The sequence below is a fragment of the Apis laboriosa genome, unplaced genomic scaffold (assembly GCF_014066325.1).
Source record: "Apis laboriosa isolate Shangri-la unplaced genomic scaffold, ASM1406632v1 scaffold53_cov140, whole genome shotgun sequence".
In the NCBI taxonomy this organism is placed as follows: domain Eukaryota; kingdom Metazoa; phylum Arthropoda; class Insecta; order Hymenoptera; family Apidae; genus Apis; species Apis laboriosa.
In genome coordinates, this window is record NW_025223656.1 from 695111 (window position 1) to 720388 (window position 25278).

General features: G+C 19.7%; 2 protein-coding genes across 6 annotated transcripts; one reads left to right on the plus strand and one right to left on the minus strand.

Annotated features, from left to right (window-relative positions):
- Positions 1 to 2367: 2367 nt before the first annotated feature.
- On the minus strand, positions 2368 to 23781 carry LOC122717611 (protein argonaute-2). 4 transcript variants are annotated; one of them, XM_043941836.1, is made up of 14 exons: positions 23163 to 23781; positions 21921 to 22073; positions 18013 to 18129; positions 13044 to 13181; positions 11094 to 11374; positions 10717 to 11023; positions 10410 to 10632; positions 10161 to 10308; positions 8307 to 8570; positions 7082 to 7400; positions 6318 to 6669; positions 5230 to 5563; positions 4919 to 5118; positions 2368 to 3959 (listed from the first exon to the last, which is right to left on the minus strand). In XM_043941836.1, exons 3-14 carry the CDS (start codon positions 18122 to 18124, stop codon positions 3851 to 3853), a joined length of 2787 nt encoding a protein of 928 aa, XP_043797771.1. In that variant the 5' UTR covers positions 18125 to 18129; positions 21921 to 22073; positions 23163 to 23781; the 3' UTR covers positions 2368 to 3850. The 4 variants fall into 4 exon arrangements, with proteins under 4 accessions (XP_043797771.1, XP_043797772.1, XP_043797773.1 ...); XM_043941837.1 differs by having other exon boundaries at positions 21921 to 22089; XM_043941838.1 differs by lacking the exons at positions 18013 to 18129; positions 21921 to 22073; positions 23163 to 23781 and adding an exon at positions 15867 to 15972.
- Positions 16427 to 19018, plus strand: LOC122717613 (39S ribosomal protein L53, mitochondrial). Of its 2 annotated transcripts, XM_043941843.1 has the most exons (4): positions 16427 to 16611; positions 18336 to 18448; positions 18674 to 18806; positions 18882 to 19018. In XM_043941843.1, exons 1-3 carry the CDS (start codon positions 16466 to 16468, stop codon positions 18781 to 18783), a joined length of 369 nt encoding a protein of 122 aa, XP_043797778.1. In that variant the 5' UTR covers positions 16427 to 16465; the 3' UTR covers positions 18784 to 18806; positions 18882 to 19018. The 2 variants fall into 2 exon arrangements, with proteins under 2 accessions (XP_043797778.1, XP_043797777.1); XM_043941842.1 differs by having other exon boundaries at positions 18674 to 18925.
- Positions 23782 to 25278: the final 1497 nt, after the last annotated feature.

Sequence of the window (25278 nt, forward strand, 5' to 3'; positions counted from 1 at the left end):
ATAATTATTTAACATATTCATGATTTATAATATATTTCATTGAAAGAAATATCTTTTGAAACTAGTATTATTGTAAATTTCATAATATTATCTGTACTAATATTTTGTTCATCACTAATTATATTAGTTTCTATTTATCTAAAATTGTGTATTATATATTTACTTAGTTGCATTTCCTGAAAGTTGACCAATATCCGTTTAACATCGTATTAATCTCATTAATACATTTTCCTCTTTATCATAAATCTAAATAAAACTTGTTGAAAATCATAATATTGCAACGTCAAGGTCTTTGGTGGCGCTTTGCGAGTCACTTACAAACACTAAAACAAAGAATCGCAATTTATCTACATAATTTTGTGCTGAGATAATATTACAGTGGAGTCAATAATGAATTAATATTAATACTGTAAAATGATTTAATAAACATTCAAAATTGTATTAATAATTCATAATTTATAGAAATCGATTTGCTTAATTTTTATTAAGTTTATCGATGAACGCCACTTAAAAACACTGACGATTATAACCTTTTGAGAATAATAGATATCTTTTTTAAAGATAATATAGCTTATTAATTAATTATGAAAATTGATCACTTGCAAATATAATTAATTACGATGTAACCCGTAAAGCTCTTCGAAATACAAGGATGTTTAACGATGTTTGTCATCTTATTCCTGGAATTGTTGCATAATTCATATGTATTCTTTGCACACGGCATTATTAACAAATGCAATACAGTTAATCTTCACATATGCATATATATATGTATGCTAAGATATATATACATATATATATATATATATATATATATATATATATATACATAATATTTATAATATAGGTATACAAATATAAATTATTTGCCTTATATTAAAATGTCTGGGACTCGTGGTAGGAAGTAAACTCTTCTGCTTTGTGAATAGACCCGGTTATTTTTATTACGCACTAAGTAATGTTTATTTCATAAACCCGTTTCTTTGAAGATTTTTTTTAAATTGCCATGTGCTTTTTTTAGGTACAAGTTTACGACGCGCTGCATAAATTCATGTATATTATCAAAACTGAACTCCAATCGGTATTTTTTTCTTTTCAGTGCAATTTTTTATATGAGATTTAAAAGATCAATAAACAATATATATATATATATATATATATATATATAAATAACTAATATCTTAATTCATCTAATTAAAATAAAAATTACAAAAATCTTTGTAACCATTCCACCTATTGCCCATCGAGCATTACTTACTAAATGGGATAGTGATGTATAGATAAATTACTGAGGTATATTTACAAATGGAGGCTAGTTTTTGATCGGGCGCAGGAAAATATCAAATGCCATCACAAACTTTGAAGGAAAAATATCACTACGTAACGAATTATTTATTTTGAGATATGAAATGTGAGTAATTGAATAATGAATGCTTTTCTTGAATTATATGATTTCATGACAATGCTTTAGTTTGTTATTTCTTCGATATCTTTTCAATTTTGGTATTTACTTGCGCACCGAATATATATATTTACACTGCAATATTCTGCAATAGTTAGATTGACTTAATTCTAATCGTCGACCTTATTACGATTAAAATGGATTCGTAATTCATCATTATTTAAGCATTATTTTCGCATTCTATATTTTGGTACCTTCACACCCTTACGGACAATAAATTTTTGTTTATTTTTTTTAATCATTAATCGGAAATAGCAATTTTTTTTCAATTTGCATACCGATTTTAATATTTGCATTTGCTTATCTGCTGCCTTTAATTGTTTGAAATTGATTCATCTGCCTAACTGTTCTTGTAAACAGTATTCAAGAATTACACTCTTTTACTCAAACCATACATAACAAGTTACCTAATCTGTCACAAAGTCAGAAACTAGGTATTAAATGTTATAAGTGATAGTCTACATTATGGACTTAAATTTATAACTAGAATAAATATTATTGATAGATTAAGGTCCTTTTCATACTTTCCAAGATAATATTAACATTGTATCACTTGTAAATCTAAAATTAGAATCATTAATGCACAAAGTTCTACAAATTTTAAATACCAACTTACACTATTATCCAAATTTTACTAATATTAATAGTTTTAAAACGATTTTTCTCTTATTTTGTTTAGAATCTTTATTAAAATATCAAACATTAGACTAAAATTTTTGTTTTTATTGTCTATTTATAAATTGTTTTTTTACATTAAATCAAATTTGTAAAATTTCATTTGAATATATTTATCAAGAACTTGAATTTCACAATCTTTTATTTTATTCAATCATTTAATGATATGATATTTAGTGATTATTAATACTGTTTTTTATTAAATAAAATAAAATTATAATTTTAAAAGATTGCGTAATATTTAAATCTTATATGTAAAGCAATGAAAATCATAAAAATTTTTTTTTAGTGTATTAATGATTCTAACAATATATAATAAACAATTTATGGGGCACGGCATCAATACATATTTATACACTTTATTATCCTATCTATTGCCTCTAGATTGTAATTACTTGCAAGGCTCTTAATACAATTATTGTATCAATTAAGATTATTGTTCCATTTAAATAGATTCAATTTGTAGATGAATCATAAATGATGAATTTTTTTAAATAAAAACTTGAGGACCTTAAAATTTTTGTTTTACAACAAATAAAACAAATCTTATCCTAATAATTTCACATTATATTTCTGATTTATTTTGCATTAGTTGAATTATCCCTATTCTATTCTTATCTGAATTATTTTCTGTTAATGGGGCGTTAGTTATCAACCCGAATCTAATGCCATAAACATTTCACTTAAAAGTACTTGTTTTGCCTGAAGAGATAATGTTGCGTATTTGAAACATCAGATAAAAGGTATATATTCATTTACCTTTGTCAAAATGTTATGTTAATGTATAGTTGATATGAATAAAGTACCACAGTTCAAGCTACATCATAATTCTCGTTCCACATGCAAAAAATAGTACCTGTGCAACTAAATCAAATAGAATAAAACAACACTTCTGGATTTTCAATTTATAATATTAAATTAGATATATTTTCTTGATTGACAATTCATTACTTGATGTGGCCAAATTTTTTAATGCTTATGATAAATATGATAGACATAAAAGATATGATATTTATAAAGAATCATAGTGTCATAAGATAGAATCATAGTTGCATAATAACAAATATGCTAAGCATGAAGATAGGCTATACATGCTAATATTTTATCCTTATATGACTTGGAAATCTAATTTTTTTTTTTCTTTTTTTTATATATATATATATATAAAAAATGACTGATCAAATGATATAACTACATATAAACAACAAGATAACAGTCTTGCAAAGCGATTTATACAATCATGAATTTATGTTTTAATGTGATATTTTTGTATTCTACAAATGCTAGAGGAAATTTAACCTCTAAAAAAAAGAAATAAGCGTAATATCCACGGCAGCTGATTTTTTATATTATTTATTCGTGTGATCTTTATCGCAAAACGACACACCGGTCAAGCTGCATTAATCTAAAACATGATTAACTAAAAGCACCTCTTTTAATACCTACTTACTAAAATGTTAGAAAATTTGCCTAAAACCTAATCGACAATATATTAAATAGAACATAAAAAAAGGAAAAAACCAAGCTTAATAAAAAATTATTTGACATACTTGATATATTTTCGACATATTTGATTATAAAAATAAGCAAAAAAAAATTGACCACTCAAGAAGATTGTCTAATATTTAAATAGTCTAGAAATATTCTCATAAGATATGATGATTATTATTTTTTGTATCAATTGCATGTGTATAAGAAAAATTCAAAAGAGAATTATGCAAAGTACATAACCCGCTTTGTATTTGCATGAACTGTGATAGCTCTTGCCATTGCACCTGGTGTTCTGTCTTCACTGCAGCCAGATTGGTGAGATCCTTCTCCACTGCAAAAAAAAAAAAAAAAAAATTTTTTAAATTTATTTTTCATGGAATTTCCATATATAATTAGAGATTCTATATAATTAAAAAATGCAATAGTATTTATAAATAGAAAATAAAATCATTCTTCATAATAACAAACCAATAAAAATTATTTATTTAAATAATATAAAAACAATAAAATAAAAAAAAATATTTTCTAGTTTCTTATAAAAAGTAATAATAAGCAAGCAAGTTAATTAATAAATTTGAATTTAAACATTGATATATATATATTCTTCAATAATAATTCTTTGAAAATTAAGCAAGCAAATTGATTAATTAATTTGAATTTACATGTGTGTGTGTGTGTGTGTGTGTGTGTGTGTGTGTGTGTGTGTGTGTGTGTGTGTGTGTGTGTGTGTGTGTATTTTTTTCGATAATATTTTTATTCAACAAAAAAATTGATTAATAAATAGCATCAATAAATCATATAAATATGTATGTTTTATTTTACATTTCTGAAAATATAATTTGAAAAATTAAAAAATACTGATCATTTTTTCATATAATTATCAATTTAATTGAATAATGTATTAATTTATTATATTATTAAATTTAATTCATAATCTTAAAAAAAATTAGAATTTAAAATATCTCTAATTTAAATTATCTCTTTTTTAAATATTTTTAAATGGAAATTTATAAATTATACTTTTTATCAAAAACAAATATAATTATGTAAACTTTAATATTTTTCATGCTAAATTTAATTAAAATGAATGATTTTTTATTTCAGAATACATAATAAATTTTTTATCTCAGAATATTTAATTTAAACAAAATTTTAATGTTCATATTCTCCGTTATGTATGTTAAGTTTTCAAAATAGAAATATTCAAGAAAATAAATATTATCATTTTTTATTACTATTAATTATTATCTTATAATTAAAAGAAAAGAATCATATGGAATTTTTACTTACCTATCATGCTCTTTTTCTACTAAATGATATCTGGCTCGGAATGCTACAAGATGAGCATAATATGCAGGTGCAGGTATACTAACAGATCTCGTACATCTGACATATGTGTGACATAGTTGATAAGTTAGAGACTGTAATTCATCACTTTCAAAACGATTATCATCCCACAAAACATGATAATGTGATGGTCGTGACGTGCCCTGTATAATACAAATAAAATTGTATTATTTATATTAATACTTAATAAATAAATATTTAATAAATTTACATATAAATAGAATAACGAAAAGCATTTAATTAAATTTTTTTACCTGAATACCTTGATGACTACATAAATAAAAATCAAATTCAGTTGGATGCGTTATACAAACATCAACTGTCGTACCCGCTGGTATATTTCCACTTTTACCGCTTTGATCTCTTTTTTCTGAACAAAATAAGCGAGTGTGATGTCTCTTTTGGACGACAACGAATGTTATTCCAGGTCTATATTCAGCTTCAAGTTTAATACAAGCTTCACGAATGGCAGTTAGCTCATGTTGCAGAACATGAAGAAATTGGCCTTCTGAGACACCATCACGATAAAGAATTATCCTGAGTGGTTTATATCCTCCAGTGCTTTTGTAAAACATAAGAAGAAGTTCCCTTAAAAAAAATTAATATATAATTATTTTTATTTAGATACAATGTCTATTTCATGTTAAAATTAATAAAATTTATATAAAATTTCTTATGTATATGAAAAGGAATTTAGCTTTTTCTTTACAATTAAATTTGTTATGTTGAATTGTAAAAAAGGTATTCAATGCTCAAAATTGAAAAATTAAAAAAAATATTAATTATTTAAAATAAAAAAATTCATTAATAATAATTCTTCCTAACCAGTTTTCATTTTTTTGCTTCTTACTTAATATATGTAAAAAGTATAAACTACATAAGTTTTACAATTTTCAGTATAGATCAAAATGACAGCATTTGAACCCCGCGTCGCTGCTCAAGCATCCAGTGACCGAGGGTTAATATAATATCTTTAATTATCTAAAAATTAAATATCTTATTTTATTATTATTTATTTATTAATTTATGTTTTATTATTTTATTTTAAAAAATTAAATTGGTTTTGAAATCTTTGATGGTTTTTGTTTACTTATAAAAGTTTAATTTGCTCAAAATATTTATTAGCTCATAATATTTTTTTATATTATATTATAATAAAATTATAACAAAAGTATTAAAATTAATAATTAAAATTAAAATATTAATTATTATTATATATATTTCATATTACGCAAAATTTTTAAGAATCATATATACATATTTTTAAATCAAATAAATTAATTCATTATTAAATTGTATATATTTATAGAACAAATTAAAATTTATAGAACAATTTACTTACCTCACCATTGAACTAAGTTCCTGAATAATTTCTTGTCTATGTTGTTGTACTCTAACAGTAGCTGCATATCGAGATGGATGTGCATCCATACTGGCAACTACTGCAGCTATGCTAGGTTTTTTATTATCTCCAGCAGGTGGATGAGTCACATCAGCTCCAAAAAATATAACAGGTTCATCAAATACTTTTGGTCTAATAGTAGGTACTAGAATACTATTAATACCACCTAATTTTACATTAATTTTCAAACATAAATTTGACAGCGTTTGTGGTGATGTTTTGTTAACATTTTTTGCTTGTACGCATTGTGTTGCCATACCCAATAATGTATCTCCTACTCTTTTAACTTCAGCTGTAAGTAAATAGAATATATAGTATATGTAAAATAATATATAATATTATCAATACTATATATATCATATAATCTTATATAATACAAAAAATATTTCATTATATATAATATATATAATAGAAGATATATGTAATAAAATAATATATAATAATAATTATATTAAATTCTATTATAACAAATTATATACAATAAAATAAATTATATATGAATATTTTTAATAAAAAAATATCTATTATGAAACTAATTTATTGAGAGTAATATAGAATTGCATTTTATTATATTTTATATATTATAATACAAACAGAATATTTATATGAAATTATATGAAAATTTATTGTATTTTATTATATTATGTAAAATATAATATATATAATTATAAAATATAATATAATATAAAATATAATATATATACCATATACAGGCGTTTTTCCAGGTAATATAACACAAACAAGTTGTAATGATGAAAATGTTGCTTTTAAATATCTAAACATGGGCTCTACTTGATCTGGCCCAGTAGCATATTTACAAAAACATGGTTGCCCAATAATTGGCATCCCAGCATCATTGCTTATTCTTTGTAATTGTGCTATAAAATTACGTATTGCGTCATCTCGTACAGTTCTTTGTGGAGCAAAACAAGCAATTGCCCAAACTCTAATTTCCACACCCGTGAAAAATTGTTTTCCACGCATATCCCAAACACCACCATTAGGTATAGCTTGTTGTTTCGTCTTTAGCATAAGAAAAGAAAAAAAAAAAAGATATATATCACTGAATATCATGATATACATTTTAAATCATAATAAATAAATAAGAAAGATGCACCAATGTTTCTATATAATCCATGCAATCATTATTTTTTTATTTTTATTTTTTTTTAATTCAAAAAATTACATAAATATTATTTATAAAAATAATGTAAAATAAAAATATATAAAATTAAATTAATTATTAAAAATATATAAAATTATTAAAAATATATTATTAAAAATAATTATTAAAAATATATAAAATTAAATTAATTAATTAAAAATAAAAATATATAAAAAAAGATCATAAATCAAAATAAATAAGAATCTATTTTATTTCATTACTGCATGGAACGAAACTGAGCATCAAATAGTAATTAAGATATTGGACTGTAAATGTAATGCAAATTATATTAAACAAAAGATTAAATTTCTTTTTAAAGAATAATGTTTGAAATAATAATTATATTGCTTTTGTTGTTTATAAAAATAATTTGTTTTCATTACAATGACAGTCCATCAAAATCAACCAGGTCTAAAACTCATGCATTCATTTGGCACAATTTCATTTTATTAAATTTTAAATATATTTTAATAATAAAAAAAGTTAAAATTAAATGTATTACTACTTTTGAAAAAAATTTCATTCCATCATGTAAAATTATATTGATTAAGATTCTTATTTTAATAAAAAAAAAATTTGTAAAAATATCAGGAAAAAATTTAAATTAAAATTTTCATTATAGATTATATGATAATTGCAAGAATTTTATTTTTATATTTTCAAGTACATAAGCAAATAACTTTTCAAATTTCTCAAAAAAATAAGAAATTTTTGCAAATGTGTGATTTGTCTAGACCTGACTGATTAAGTTGGAAGTTTCTCACCTGTCCACTGAGGGAACTTACGCGCCCTCCATACTGAAGTTTGGGTGGAGGTAGAACACGACCCCTAACTTCCATCATATTGTTTGATATTGTCAAACCAAATTCTTGAACATATGAATCATTATTAAAATCAGCTCTTCTAACTAAATTATTTATTTCTCTTTCACGATCTGGAGCAGAACGAGCTGTAGCTTTTATCATAGTAGAAGTCTGCATATCAGTCAATTTTTTGATACAACGTTGCCCAGCAACAATATTACAGACCTAATAACATATATATAGAATACTTAAAAATTATATACATAATAATACTTATATAATTATATAATAAATATATAAATAAATTTGTATAAATATATAATTCTAAAACATTATATTTATCCAAAAAATTTCTAATATATATAGAATATTAATAAAAACAGATATTGATAAAAACAGAAAAATCGAATTTAGAAATTAAAACAAACAAAAAGTTGATATATAGAAATATCAATTGAAGTTAATTTATTATGTTATAAGCAATTAAAATTTATTAAATGAAATTAAATGAAGCGAAACGGAGATAAAAAAAAATTTAGAAATAAAATAATTTAAATTGATTCTAATTTAATAAAACTCTATCATTTTTACAAATTTTTGCTTGTTCAATATCTAGAATAAATATGTCCAAACATATTCTACATATATATTCTATATATAATTCTGTGTATAGAGTTGAACAAAATAGAAAAATAAATTTAAATATAAATAAAAATTATAATTATATTATAATTATAATTATATTAATTATAAATTATGTTTAATAATTCTTGAATAAAACAAACACAAAAGTTGGTATGCAAAAATATCAATTGAAGTTTATTTATCAAACCATAATCAATTTAATTTTGCATTAAATAGAATAGAATATGATGAAGATAAAATTAGCTAATTTTAAAAAGCAAAATTATATCACTTATAACTTGGGAAATAAACTTCAATAGATATTTTTTTATATTAATATTCGTTTTAATTCAATCTTTCGTTTATTTCAATCTTTAAAATCATTTTTAAAATCATCATTTAAATTTTCTATTTATTCTATTTTTTCATTCTTGATTTTATAAATTTTATAGTTATAATTAATTAAACTTCTAATTAATTCATTTGTAATAACAACAATCAAATATAGCTTATTTTCAAATCATTATCAAATAATAAAACAATATAACGAATTTAATTCTTAGGAGGTCATAATCATAAAAATTATATGCTAAAAATAATATTATATAATTTATATCTTTAAAAATCACTGGCAGTTCCCAAAGATTAAATATGCAGTTAACTATTATAATTATTAATTGCATTTGTTATAATTCAAATTAATTATGTTTACATATTATATTTACAAACAATTCATGTAAGAATATCATTTAAGAATAAAAACACATATTAAGAAAATTATTAATAAATCTTGACATATCAATAAGTATATTAACAATTTATATAAGTAATATTAACAATTTTTAAAAAAAAATTTTTTGAAAGAAATGTGAATCTACTTAATTATTTTTGATAGATCTAATATAATTGTAAAAATAAATACATTAAAATCTTATCTATAAATAAGATCATGTAGCATTGTAATGATAAACGAGAATGGAATACTTTTCTTTGCAATTTTGAAGAATTTCTCACTAATATGTTAAGAATAGATTATTTGTTTTATAGCAAAATAAATGAAAAATTAGTATTTTTTTTTATTTTTGTTATAAGAAATTTATGTTATATATTACTTATATAATAAAAATATTCAATGAAAATAAACATTATAAATGTTGTAAAATTAATTGGACAAAATTACTAAAAACAAACCTCAAGTGGCAAATATGTATGTTTATGTTCCTGTCCAACTTGAAGACATGGAAGATATGGATGACGTAACTTCATTTTATATTTATCTAAGAAATATTTTGCAACTGTACATTCAACTGTTTGTCCATTTTCTAATTGTAACGGGAATCTAAAATTTTCACAAATATTATAAATATATACATTATATATATACATTATATTATATATATACATTATGCATATATTATGATTATTTTTAAGTATACTTACGATTGCATTTGAGCAGGTTTACGTGTAACATTACACACTCTGTATTTTCGCCTCATTGTTCCACAATGTGTGATTTCAATTTTTAGTCCTTTAATTTCTTTGGTAAATTTAACTCGTTGAGAATCTGTTAAAGGTCTTTTTTGGTCTCCTATGTCTCGAATATCTAATACTTCACACATAAATTCTATGACAGGTTGTGCTTTATAAAATGCAGTTGCAGATACTATAAGATAATTAAATATATATAAAAATTATTTTTATATTATATTGTATTTTAATTAGATTTTAATATATTTTATATATTTACCATCAATATTTAACATCATTTTCCATTGAGATGGCCTAACTGATTGATGAAAACCAAACCAAACTTCTCTTCCACCGCCTAATGGATGATAATATCCATCTGGTGTACTAAAGAATGATCTACCTACTGGAGTATATGTCATAGATGGTAAATGCCTCATTACAACATCTAAAGCAAGTATAGCATCATATGGAATTTGTCTTGTTCGTCCTTCTAAAGCTTCTTCTAATGCAAATAGTGAAACTTGAGCCAACCACTTTATCACAACTCTGAAAACTCTATCTTTACCCTCACCAGGCAGTGTTACCTAAAAAATTAATATTAAAAAATAAATCTTAAAAGAAAAAAATATATGTCTTATTTTTTATTATACTTACTTCTAATTCTATTTTATCAGTACCAATAGGCAAGGGGTCCCTTGTATATAAATTATTTCTTCCATCAAATACAGGCTTAAGAGTTCCAAATATTTTGGTATATGCATGAACCATTGTTTCTATTATTTCTCTATTAACTTTACGAGGACATTTATCAGGTTGAATATTAATATCATAATGGTGCACATAACCACGTGGCATTGTTATTTGGAAGTGATTAGCTCTTAAGACAATTGGCCTGCCTTCACGTCCTATATTTGGTCTCCGAGGACATGAAAACACTATAAATACATATTTGATAAGATTTTTTTTTTGTTTCAAAATTAACTTATGTTATTATTAAAATTAATTTATTTTCTTAACTTTATCCTCTATTTAATTATAGATAATTATAATTATTGTAGTTACCTATAAAATATTTAAATAATATTAGAACAAAATCATTTCTTTTTATTATTATTTTAAAATAATTTATTTTATTTTAACTTATTATTTTAAAATAAAATAAAAAAATATAAATTTTTTAAAATTAAAATAATATATAATTTAGATTAATTTTGTAATTTGTCTTTTAGAAAGAAATTGTATGGATCTTATATATTTATATTTCAGTATTTTTGGTTAACTCTTGATGCATAAACTGGATTTATTTTGATTCAGATTTGATCCATATTTTCAAAAACTTAATTAGAGATAATTTATGACTATTCTATGCTAATAACTACTAATATTAAAATCAATAAAGTAATTTGAATATCTAAAAAAAATTGTCAGTCCAATTTTATATTTCTTTTATTTAAAAAAATTTGTATTTATTCATCGTATATATTAAAACAGATTTAATTTTTTTTTTAAAATTATTGATTACTTATTATTGATTATTGATTTTATTATACAAGATTGAGAAACGAACTAGTAATAAGATAGTACAAAAGCAAAAAGTATATTTGAAAAGTATATTTTGACTGTTTCTAGCTTTAATGCTTATTTTACTCAAAAATAATTGAAAATTATTCAAACATATATGTATAATTACATATATATAATATATACATATCATACGTATACATGTAATTATTTAAATCATAATAAATATGATAAATTGATAATAAAACAAATATACTTAATTATTTTTTTATATTTTTTTATCAAAATAACAATAAAAAATAAAAACAATTTTATATTCATCATATATTTTAAATTTAGTACTAAAAGATAATTTGATTCAAATTTTTTAATATAATTTTTTAATATATATAATATTGGAGAATTTTCTTAATATTTCTATTCTTTATCTGAGTTTTTATACTAAACTATTTTATTAATAATTATTTTTTATAGAAAAATATATATATATTTCACATAAATATTTTAAATAAATTATAATTAATAATATTCCATTATATTTAAATAGAATTTTATTTGATTTATGCTCATATGTTTTGATTAAAAATAACTTATCATATAACATATCAGGTTTTTACATCTGGTTATTATTCTATTAAATAAATAAAGAATATGATGTATATAGTTCTATTAAATAATAATTATGATAAAATTTCAATAAAAAGAAATTCAATTACATTAAATTTTATATTCTATTTAAATAAATTTATATAATTTATATCATAATAATAATAATTTTATTATTTATATTATAAGAAATATTGATTTTTAGTAATATAAAATTATACATAAAAATATACATGTAATATGTGATAATAATATCTGTTTTTTATTTATTTTAATTTTATAATTCATAAAAAATATAACAACAAAATATAAGTTTCATATACTATTAATTAATTGAAAGTAAAATTATTATAAGTAAGTTTAAAATAAATACTTTTTGACATACTTTTGATATCCACTTTAATATATCCACTGATTAAAATCAACAAAATTTTTTTCTGTTGTTAAACATAAAATAATTTTTATTAAAAATCTTACTTGGCAGTTCAGGAGGTTGAGGAGGAGTGTGTGTTTGTTGTGTGGAAACAAGCCCTAAAGAACTAGAAGCTACAACACTGCTTCCAGTTGCTCCAGCTGCTCCAACAGAAGAACTTGTTGTGGGTCCAGGTGGGGGAGCTGAAATAAAATAATATATTTAATTAAATATTAATATATTAAATATTTCGAGTAATTTATGATTATAAATACTATATATATTATACTTTATATTAAGAATATTTGGAAATATAATAAAATGAAATAAATTGATATATTAAAAAATATATATATTTTATTTTTAATATATTTTTAAAATGAAATATTACAAAATTATAGAATTTTTTTATAAGTATTTTATAAAAAAATATAAGTCTGAAATTATTGTCGAGAAGAATATTATTTGCTATAACTTTTTAACTTTATAAAATAAAAAAAATATATATTTCAAATAAATTTTATTACATTTATTACATTTCATAATTCTCTAAAGAAAATGAATTTATTGGTTAATAGTTAAAGAATTTTTAGTTTTTTACTTTTTATATGGAATATCTTACACAGGATGTATTTAGTAACTAGGATGAACTCTATCTAAACTGCAAGAAAAGAAAAAAGACAAGAAAAAATAAGAAAATTTCGTTCTGTTTAACATTCTCTATTATTCTTAAATTATATATTACTATATAAATTTTTTTACAGACATACCAATATAAAATGTAAATTTAAAATGTAAATTTATTTTTTTTTGGCATAAATTTATTCTTTGCATCATTTTATATATAAAATGATAGAAAAATCACTGAAAATTCATTGAAAATTTTCAATTTCAAAAATACTTTTCAAGATAATTAGATTAATTATAAACATCACTTTAATAAATGTACAAATGCATAAATACTTCATTACATTTTAAATATTTTCATAAATTTTTTGATATTATTTATTACATCAAATATGCAGCATATTTAAACAATTATCTATAATTTTTTTTATGTTATCTAATGAAATAAATTATAAGTATGTTTTATTCTTTAAAATATTTCTACACAATTTAGTATCTTTATTGATACTTTAGTTATTATAGTTACTTGATTGAATTTTTTTAGAGTTTTTTAGAATTTAAAAGAATATATATAAGATATATTCTTCAAGAAAAACAAAATTAAATAAGTAAATATTTACTGTAAAATGTAATTTTTAAGTGAAAATAAAATTAAATTAAAATTAAAATAAAAATTCATTAAATTAAACAATTTAATGAAAAGTAACAAAAAATATATAAAAGAATATTTATACATTGTAATTATACATCTTACTTATGCATTTTTTATAAATATTAATATTAAAATTAAATAAAATATTTTTAAAAAATGCAAACGCATATTCCAATTATATACTCATATAATAAAATATAATAACAATGGATAATTTTCCTGTTTTTTTCCATTTTTTTTTCAATTTCATTTAGAATAGAATTATAATTTTTCTCAATTATTAAATATATTTATATTATATATATACAAAGCAATATAAATTATTTTTTTAAATTGTAAATATTAGTTTACTTCTTTTTTTCTAAATTAAATAAAATAAATGATTAATCAGTTTAAATGCAATTAATTTTGCAAAATTTCTAGTTTCTTTTTAATTTTGCCTTTTTTAAACAGAATAAAATATCAATATTTTATTAATTAACTAATTCATTGAATAAAACTACTCAATTAAATAGTCATTGTTATGTTAAATAATATTATTTGCTTAAAATATTTTTTTTAATTTTATATATATATTTTAATATATATTATTATATATAATAAATTTATAGAAATGATTTCTCTTTAAAATAATTTAAATTAGTAAAAAATTAATATATTTTGAATTAAGAATAATGAATTTGAATTAAGAATAATTTTAATAAATGTTCAAAATTATATTATAAAAATCTATTAAAATCTATTATTTTTACAAATTATTAATAAAAAATAATGTATTTTAATTTATAGATTTAATTGAAAAATATAAGTGAAGATTTTTAAATATATCAATAGAAATATTTATAATTTTAAATATTTATAAAATAATTTTTAATTTAGAACATATCTAGCAAGAATATTGATTCAGAAATTATTTATTATTTTTTAATAATTTTTTAGTATCAATATAATATTTAAATAACTTAATATTTTTTCAATGATTTTTTTGTTATAACATATAGCATTAAATAATTCATATTCAATAAATTAAAAATATATCAATTAAAAAAATATATAATAAAAATTACAAATAAATATACGAGAATCATTTATGAAGATCTTATATAAATATAAATTAATAATAAAATTCAAAAATATCAATAACACAATAAGAATAAAAGGTAGTTTATAAAAATAAAAAGTATATTATAAAAATATTGAAAAACCTAATTTTTAATTTATTTTAATATAATAATAAAATAATATATTAAAAATATTATAAGTAATAAAAATACATTAGTAATAGATTTATATACATATGTGCTCATACATTATCCGTGCATTGACGGATCAGAGTGACGACACATTGTGCCTGTTGAACGAGGTTCACTCGAGGTCATATTTTAAATTTTCCTCGATTTGTTAAACTTTAACTTATTGCTATGAAAGAATTGTATTAGCACATGCATAAATCCAAAGGATTCTGACTACTTCAAAGTAATCAAATGAAAACAAAGGATCAGATTTAGTCAAGCATTGAAATTCTGTTCTTGCTTAGAAATACATAAAAGCCTATTTTGAAATATTTTAAAATGTTATAAAAAAAAAATAATCGTAGCAAGATACTCACGCTGCCCTACAGGATACATTTTTGCAGCTGACGGTGAAAAAGACCAGATAACCACTAATAAATAAGTAAAAAATTTAACACAAAACCCACTGACCACACAACACACTTCTCCACAATACACACTGCGAACGAGACTGCCTCCTGCAATGGCTGCCACCAACTTGATTTCGATTGATCTTATCTTGACCAATCAGAGTATAAATAATAAAACGATAATTAATAATTCTTAGCATCATTATTATTTTTTAAATTATTTTAATTTTCAATTTTTGAATAATAACACATTAGTAAATATTATATAAACATATATAATATACAAATTTATAAAACATCAATAATATAATGCGTTAGTAATATTTTTAATATTACATTATTACAATATTTCAAAATTATTAAAAAATTGAGTGTTTCAAATGTAATAAAGTAATAAAATTTGTTATATTTTATTTTATGTTAATAAATATCGTATTTTTAATAAATTTTATAGTTTAATAATAAATAATTTTCAGTTATATTGGTTACACTGCATCAAACTATATCCCCTAGATTGCTACTGTTGGTGATATGCACTGCATGCGATTGCGTGCTCGATTTCCGAAATGTCGATCCCTCTCAATGGAACTCGTACACGTTCAAAAGGAATAATAAGTGCAATAGCAAAGCATTTGAGAACTTTATCTTTAAAACCAGTTAAATCAATTGATATAAAATTCGATCCCTTTCATGATAAAGCCTTGGAAGCAAGGTTAGTACAATAAAATTTTGTTTGCTATTTATATATATTTTATTAAAAATTAATCATAGTATATAATATTTCTTATTTTAATTTTATATTAAAAATATTACGTTATAATTTTTTATATATATAAATTAACAATTACTTTAATCGATATATTTTAAATTATTTTCGTAATATAAAACTTGCATTATTTTTTTATCTTTTATTTTAAATGTTTCATTTTGAAAATATTATAATAATTTTTTTTATAATTACAAATTTTATTTCAATAAGTAACGATTATTTTACGCTTATTGTAGAAAGTTGGTTAGTTTAATGACGTCAATATTGTACGCATGTGCAATATGAAATTTCTAGTAACTAGCAGACGACATCAGTATTTTTAGAAAATTTTAGTGATTAGTTTTATTATAATGAAAGTTATGATATGAAAATTAAATAAGCTTTAAATATTTATATTGGAAATTGGCATAAACGTAAAATATAATTTCTTATTTTTTATACAATTCAAGATATAATTGAGTTTTAAATGCGATTACACAAGGTATTATATACGATTATACTCTATATTATAAAACTATTAAAAATAACGATTTATTTGATTTGTTATAATAATATTATCATAGTTATATCATTAATAATATATTGAATTAAAAGATTTTTTTAATTTTTTTAACGGAGCGATATCTAAATATTTGTATTTTATATTTATATACAAAATAAATTTTTATTTATAATTTTAACATATTTATTTAAAACATTTTTATGACTTTACATAAAAAATTTTTTTCTCTAAAATTCTTTTACATAGTTACAATTTGACAATTTACTATTTTAATTCATTTGAAATTATAAGTAATGTTAAATAATTATTGACATGATGATTCTGAATATAATTTTAAATTTAATCATGAATTTAAAATTTCTAATATTTATAATTACATAAAATATTTACATAATTATTTATATTATTTTGCTTATATTTCACTAATTTTTTTATTAATTATTTTTAAATATTGATTGATACTAATTTTGTTGCAAAATGCTCTTTTATATTGAATTAATATGAATACAAAATACTAATATAAGTTATTTATATTTTGTTATTTTTCTTCTAAATCTATTTTAATTAATAATCTTATCTTATAAAATGAATGATAATTGATATTAATTGATATTTATTTAAAATTCTTTTTTTTTGTTATTTAAATTTTTTTTCTGTATATATTTAAATATTTTGGATTCTTAAACTATTGATATGATATTTTTTTCTATTAATTCTTATATATATATATATATATATATATATATGATAAAAAATATATGATAAATAATTTTTTTAATACTTTAATTACTTTATAATTATTATATTTTTTATTGAAAAAAATTCTTAGTTAAAAAACTTACCACTACATTGTCCACATCCATATGCTTTACCAAGCATAGAAACAGCTGTAGTTATACGAAGACTACTTAAGTCTGGCATTTGAAGTGGAAGTTGCTGCTTTAATTGTGCCATTTTTTCTGAAAATAGAATAAAAAATAAAAGATAATGCAAAAATTTTCAATATTAAAATATATAAAATAAATTAAATATTTTTTTATTATGAAACATGTTAATATTTAACTATAAAGAAAAAATTGAATTTAAAAAATAATGATTTAATATTATACATTATAATAAATATTTCTATATGTATTATATATATTTATATTATATATATTTACAGAGATTTTCTGTTTCACATTACAACTCCAAAGATTATTGCAACAAATCCACGTTGCATTGTAAAACCATGCATTGTTTCTGATTTATCTGAACCCGTAATTACATTCAATTTGTGTGAGTATTACAACACTTTTTTATTTAAAAATACTTAATTAATTTATATCATTTAATATAAAGATTTGATATAAAAAAATTTTTAATTATATTCAGAACTTAATTATATTTTCATAATATTTTAAAAATAAATGATATGGTAGAAAGTAAATACAATAACTAAAATTACAATTAAATTTTAAAAGATCTTTTTAGAAACAAATTTGATATTTTCATATCTTTTAGTATCTGGCGATAAAATAGTATGCAAATGTGCAAACTTGACATCTTTAAATCTTTTGGAACTTTACAACAAACACATTACACCTTTGTCTCCATGTGAATCTGAAGATTAAGTTTAAAAGAAGTGGTTCTTTTTGTAATAATATAATTTGGCTATTTAATTATTTTTCTTCTTCCTAATCAAGTTTTAAAAAGCATTGAATTTTTACAGCATAAGAAATAATTTATTTTTAAAATGGCAAGTCATACTTCAAATAATAAAAATTATAATATGAAACTGATTGACACACTTTATAATCAAGTTCCAGCTTTTACTGATGTATTTGATGAAGAAACATGGTATATTTTTGTTGCCTGCTTTGTAACAGGAACATTTTTAGTTGCATTTATTCTTTCAAGATTTATCACATTGAAACCTGTAGAATAAATGTATCATGTTGTTTACAAAAAAATGTAATTCATATTCATATAGAAAAAATATTAATTTACATTTAGTTATATACATTATATATATTAAAATTTGTTAAGATTATATTATAATAATTATAATTTTTCTGTATATTTTCTATAAATTGTAAATATAAAAATCTATAGAATTTTTCTTGTAAAACAATTTATAACAAAATATATTGTAATTAATATCTTATATAAAAATATTATGTAATTTGAACATATTTTCAATTACTTGAAATATTCATTTAATAATTATATATATTGTTTTTATCATAATTCATTAATTTTATGTGTTGTGAACGTACACTCTGAAATTAACATTTACACTGCGAAGTTTTTATAATTATATTTTCATAATTTTAGTAAACATTAAACAATTCATATTTTTAATGTAATAAAGATTGTTTAATATTTAATAATAAAAGATTAATGAAATATAAATATAATGTCTAACCCTCCTTTTGATATCTATATATATATAATGTAACACAGTATGTAAGAATATATCTACATATATTTCATATCATTAAGTCTATCATAAAATATATTTAGCAATAAAATTATGAAATATCTATAATTTAAAATAAAAATAAAAATATTTAAAAATATTTAATAATTTTATATAATTATCAAAATATAATTGCTTTCAGTAAATATATATATACATAATTTATTTGTATTTTTAATTATTTTGCGAAAAAATTTATTTGGCATTGAAAGTTATATAAAAAAAAAAACATTGTGATAAAATATAAAAATATAAAACAGATATTTCTTGTAAAATAAATGAAAGCAAAATTAGAAATCATAATTTTCATGCTTTGATCTCTCTCTCTCTCTCACACACACACACACACACACACACATTTATTTTCTAAAAAATTCTTACAATATGTATTTATGTTATCATATTGAAACATAAAATATGCCTGTATGACTATTTTTTTAAATTATTAAATTAATATCGAAACCTGTCAAATTATCTAAAAATATGTTTTTAAAAATTTCATCAAGTTTTTGTTATTGCTTTATTATAAAAATTTTGGTCTTTTTCTTTGTTTTATTTTTTTCGTAATGCATTGTATAACTATAAATTTATATTTATATTTATTTATATTAAAATATTTTTTTCAATTTGTTATTTTTATATTTTCCTTTATTTTTATAATAATTTCTATTATATTTATAATATTATATTTATAATATTAATATTAATTAAAAAAAATTTGTTTGCAAGATATTGCATATGTATATTTATAATTTTTTGTTAAATTAATTAAAAATAAATAAATTAAATAAGAAAATTTAATTTTTTTACTCAAAATTAATTCATTTTTTTTATACATATGAAATATACATTATATATAGAATAACTATGATTTTTTAATGTCAATGATTAATAAAATAAATAAACAATTTATTACAATTAAATATATCGTAGATAAAAAATGTTTTTATTTATTATTAAATACAATTTTAAATAATTATATAAATAAATAATAATATTATGAATGAAAAATGAAACAAAATTTTATTGAAGTACAATTTTCTTGTATTTTTTATGTATTATAATTCAATCGTATAATATACATATCATACATATGTAAAAATTTTATATAAATATAAAAAGAAAAAACAAACTATTGTGATTAATGAAATGATATTTCATACAAACATTTTTTTTCTTTTTTTATTTTTGTAAGATAAAAAAAATCTTTAAAGATAGCAGTTTAAACAAGTCGAGTTTAAACAAAGAGAATAGAAAAAAATTCTAGCTTTAATTTAATATTACATATTCATTCTTTGTTTTAAAATCTGCCAAATTAAAAATAATTAAATATTAACAAATTTAAAATATTAATAAATTAAATTTATTTAAGCCATTTTTTCTAAATTTATGTTCTTTATATATACATATGCATTCTCTCTCTCTCTCTCTCTCTCTCTCTCTCTCTCTCTCTCTCTCTCTCTCTCTCTCTACATACCTGTATGCGATTACAATAAAAAAAATTAATATAAATTATAAATTACTTCATAAATTATAATTTGATATTATATTTATTATTATTGATTATTATTATTGTAATTTTATATAATCAACGGATAAATTGAATAATTTAATAATTTAAGAAAATTCAATAATTTTAATTGTTAATTTAATTTTAATTTTAATTGTACTTAAAATTATATTATAGAAATACAATTTATAATATTAATATATAGATATCTATTATATATTAACTCTATTATATAGTATTTCTATTTAGATTTTAATAAAAATTTAATAATAAAATTAATGAAATTTATAATTTTAATTCATGATTATTTAAAGTTTTTATAATATTTAAATTATATATTTATTATGTATATATTAATATTATCATTTCTATGTATTATTACGTATATGTTAATATTACAATTTTTTTATATAATAGTATAAATTGAAAATACTATAAATATTTTAAATTTAAATTAAAATTAAATATAAATATGTTATGCATATGCATATGGATAACATACAAGTTATGTGCATATGCATACAAGTTATTTCTTACCTCTTTATTCTTCTTCTCACTCCCCTTTATGTAAAATATATAATCTATCTTTTATATAGACATACTTATCCTATATAATCCCTATATTCTTTAATTTTTCTATTTTTAACGATTTTATTATTATTTTTATTTTTCTTATGGCTTAATTATTTTTAAATAAATTAAACTACTATAATACTGATTAAATTGCTAATATGAAATATAAGTACAATTAAATATATTAATACAATTTAAAAACTCACCTATTTTATAGAAGTAGAATTCGATTTATAATATGTAAAATAGTCAAGCACTCTTGATATTCACATAAACATTGTCTTTTTTTTATTTTTTTTATTAACTTCACGTGATGCTGTTTATATATGAACTACGTAATAGTTATTTTATATATAGCACTGTAAAAAGATACATCTTCCGTGATGAAATATATAACAATAATTTATTACATATAATAATAATTAATTACCTATATAAAAATATATATATTACGTAAAATTTATTTTTCATGTTGTTTAACAAACACGTATTTTCAGAATAATGAAAAAAATCAAGTATTATATATATTCAAAAGTTGTGTAAGAAAATTATATTATATTTGATTTATATTCACAATAGATATCAATAACAATGAATTATATTAATTTAAAATAAATAAATTTTTTAAACAGCCACTAATGTTTACGTGTATACAGCAAAATATAAAACAAATCATCAAATTTGATGAAACATATTAACAACGATATAAACAACGATAATTTTTATTTTTATTGATTAAAAATTTTATAAGTTAATATGAAATTTTTTTTAATTTCTGCGCATTTAATTTACCAAAAATTAAAAACTCAGAAAGGGTAATAGATTTATGCTAAATCGCAAATACATTATAAAAACAAAAATATTTCTTTGATCTATACAATAATTAATTATTTATTTCTCAGAATATACGTGTATTTTATATAAAAAATATATACAAATTTTGTATTAATAAAAAATAAAAAAAAAAGAATTATTTCATAAAAATGTTTCCATACGTGCAACAGTTCGAAACTTTAGTTGATATTATTTTCTTATTCTTGTTTAAAAAGTGTATTGTAAAGAAAAAATATTGTTTTTTTTTAAATAATTTTTTTGTAATTTAATGAAGCAATTTGGTTTTTCCGTGAGATAAATTCACAAATTTTTTTAAATTTACTTGAAAATAAGAATTATTTTACTTTCACATATGTTTACATGTACATACAATTCAGGATCATATATATACAATATATCGATACAATTATGTAGTATATTTTATTTTCATTGCTAGCAACAAATAAAAAAATTAGATCGTCGAACCAATTGTACAAAACGTTATAAGAAAGAATTAATAAACATAAATTTTGTACAAATAAAATTTCCTTGAAATATATATTTTAAATATTAAATATAATATAATTTATTAAATATAATATGATTTTATTTATTTATTTTTATTATTTTCTAACCTTAACTGTTTATTTTTCTTAATTTCCAGTATATGCGCAAAATATTTGATGTGATTTTGTTGTGTGATATGTTTCCTTTAAGAACAATAGTTTATACGAACATTTTTACGAACGAAACTACAATCACGAAAACAAACAGAATAATGAGATATTATAATCTGAAGCGCGAAATGTTTTAATGATTCTTTACTGCCAAACTCTTAAAGATTTTACAGAATGGCCACTACTGCTTTCACTCGCGACGCGTTCCTACCAAACAGTGTTCCTACCAAACACGATTTCAGTAGAAGCGGGACGAAGCCGCCAAAAACGATCACCAAGTGTCAAGGTTGCCATTGTACACGAACATGCTGAATATACCAATTGTGTGAGTATGTTAAATGCACTCGCATACACTCTACACTCTCCTTATCTCTCTTATGCTAGTAGATTCACAAAACAATAATATTTTATCGCGATACTCGCACTTATTGTATAATGACACTAATATCGAAATATTCTAACTTTTATTGTAAATAATTGTAATGCACTTTTATATTTTATGCTTCATAAACGCAATATGTTTTTTATAAGTTTACCGGGTAAGTTTTAGCGACATTCACCAAAACAGTAATCAACATCCGCGAGAAAGACCCTACTACTTGTTCGATTCACCAGTTATTGCGAATGCTCATGTGGTCAGGATTGTAACAAGTAAATAGAATGAGGTATCATTGTCTCATAAATTTGTTTACAAACAATGATGCATATATGATGGCATTCAAATTTATTTACTTGTTATATATAATTAAACTGTATATAATATATCTATACTAATAATATATATAATATGAATTAAATATTGAAGCTTTTTTATTTTTATTTTAATACATCATAAATATTTTTTAACTAATAATCAGTTATTCTTAAACAATATATAATTTTTTATATCTATAATGAAAAAAATTATAATTTTTATACAATCGAAATATTTAAAAAATTATAATTGAAATGTTTATTAATTTATCATTAAAGTATATTTTATTTTAATATTATTTTATTACAAAAATATGCATTAAAATCGATATAATTTAATTTATTGCAATTTTTGTGTAACTAAAAATATTTATACTTTATTATTTATTAAATAACTATTATTTATAAATAAAATATAAATTTTACATCTAAAATGTATAATTTCTTATTTTGAGCCGATCCTGAATGATGTCATAATCGATAGACCAATGAGAAACTCTATAAATTAACCACACAAATGTCTGACAACATGATTATATACATTGTGCCAATCTTTATGATATAAAAAATAAACTTGTTAATATAAAATATTAATATAATTATATTATATATTTGAAGGCTTGAATAATACTGAATAAATACTGAATTCATAAAAAAATCATTCTTCTGTATAAATTGCGAAATTTTGTGTAGATATGATACTAGTAACTATGTTTAATTTTCTATATCGATTATCGATGTCAGCCAATAACATGTTTATGCGTCGTAAATAATATGTCTCTATTGGTTAATTATATTCCTGCGATTAAAAATTGTAAAAAATGAAAATTGTATGTAAACATATAAGCTTAAACAATTTTATTTCTTTTATTTATGTATTTGTTTGTTGTTAAAATATAATTACATACTTTATTTAAAAATATTTAACTGAGAAATAATATATTAAATAATATAATAATATATCATATATATTTAAAATATTAAAGATTTAAAATATAATTTTTAAAAATTTGATAAAACAATAATTATAGACTAAAATTTTAAATTTGTATAATTTGCATTATAAATATATTTATATAAATTGTATAATATACATTATAAATATATTTATATAAATATTATATATTATATATGAATAGATTAATATTACAAATATTAATATATTCGTTACATTATTAATAATATTAGCTAAATATATTATAAAATAAAAAACTCATTAATTTTAAGATAATTTTTGAATAATTTTTTCTTTATTTTTACTTATTTATTAACATTTTATTATTATACAAATATTATTGAACTTAGTATTTAAAAATTTTTATATATTTAATATTTACAATTACAAGGATATGAAAATGTTATATTATAACAAAGTACATCA

Bases quoted from the DNA above. Each gene is read 5' to 3' on its own strand.
- LOC122717613 (XM_043941843.1), top strand. From the start codon at position 16,466: ATGTCGATCCCTCTCAATGGAACTCGTACACGTTCAAAAGGAATAATA. The intron at 16,612-18,335 runs GTTAGTACAATA...ATATATTTACAG, and splicing joins GATAAAGCCTTGGAAGCAAG to AGATTTTCTGTTTCACATTA. The intron at 18,449-18,673 runs GTGAGTATTACA...CATATCTTTTAG, and splicing joins CGTAATTACATTCAATTTGT to TATCTGGCGATAAAATAGTA.
- LOC122717611 (XM_043941836.1), bottom strand. From the start codon at position 18,124: ATGGCACAATTAAAGCAGCAACTTCCACTTCAAATGCCAGACTTAAGT. The intron at 7,401-8,306 runs GTGAGAAACTTC...CTTATGCTAAAG, and splicing joins TAAGTTCCCTCAGTGGACAG to ACGAAACAACAAGCTATACC. The intron at 3,960-4,918 runs GTAAGTAAAAAT...TTTTTTTTGCAG, and splicing joins GTAGAAAAAGAGCATGATAG to TGGAGAAGGATCTCACCAAT.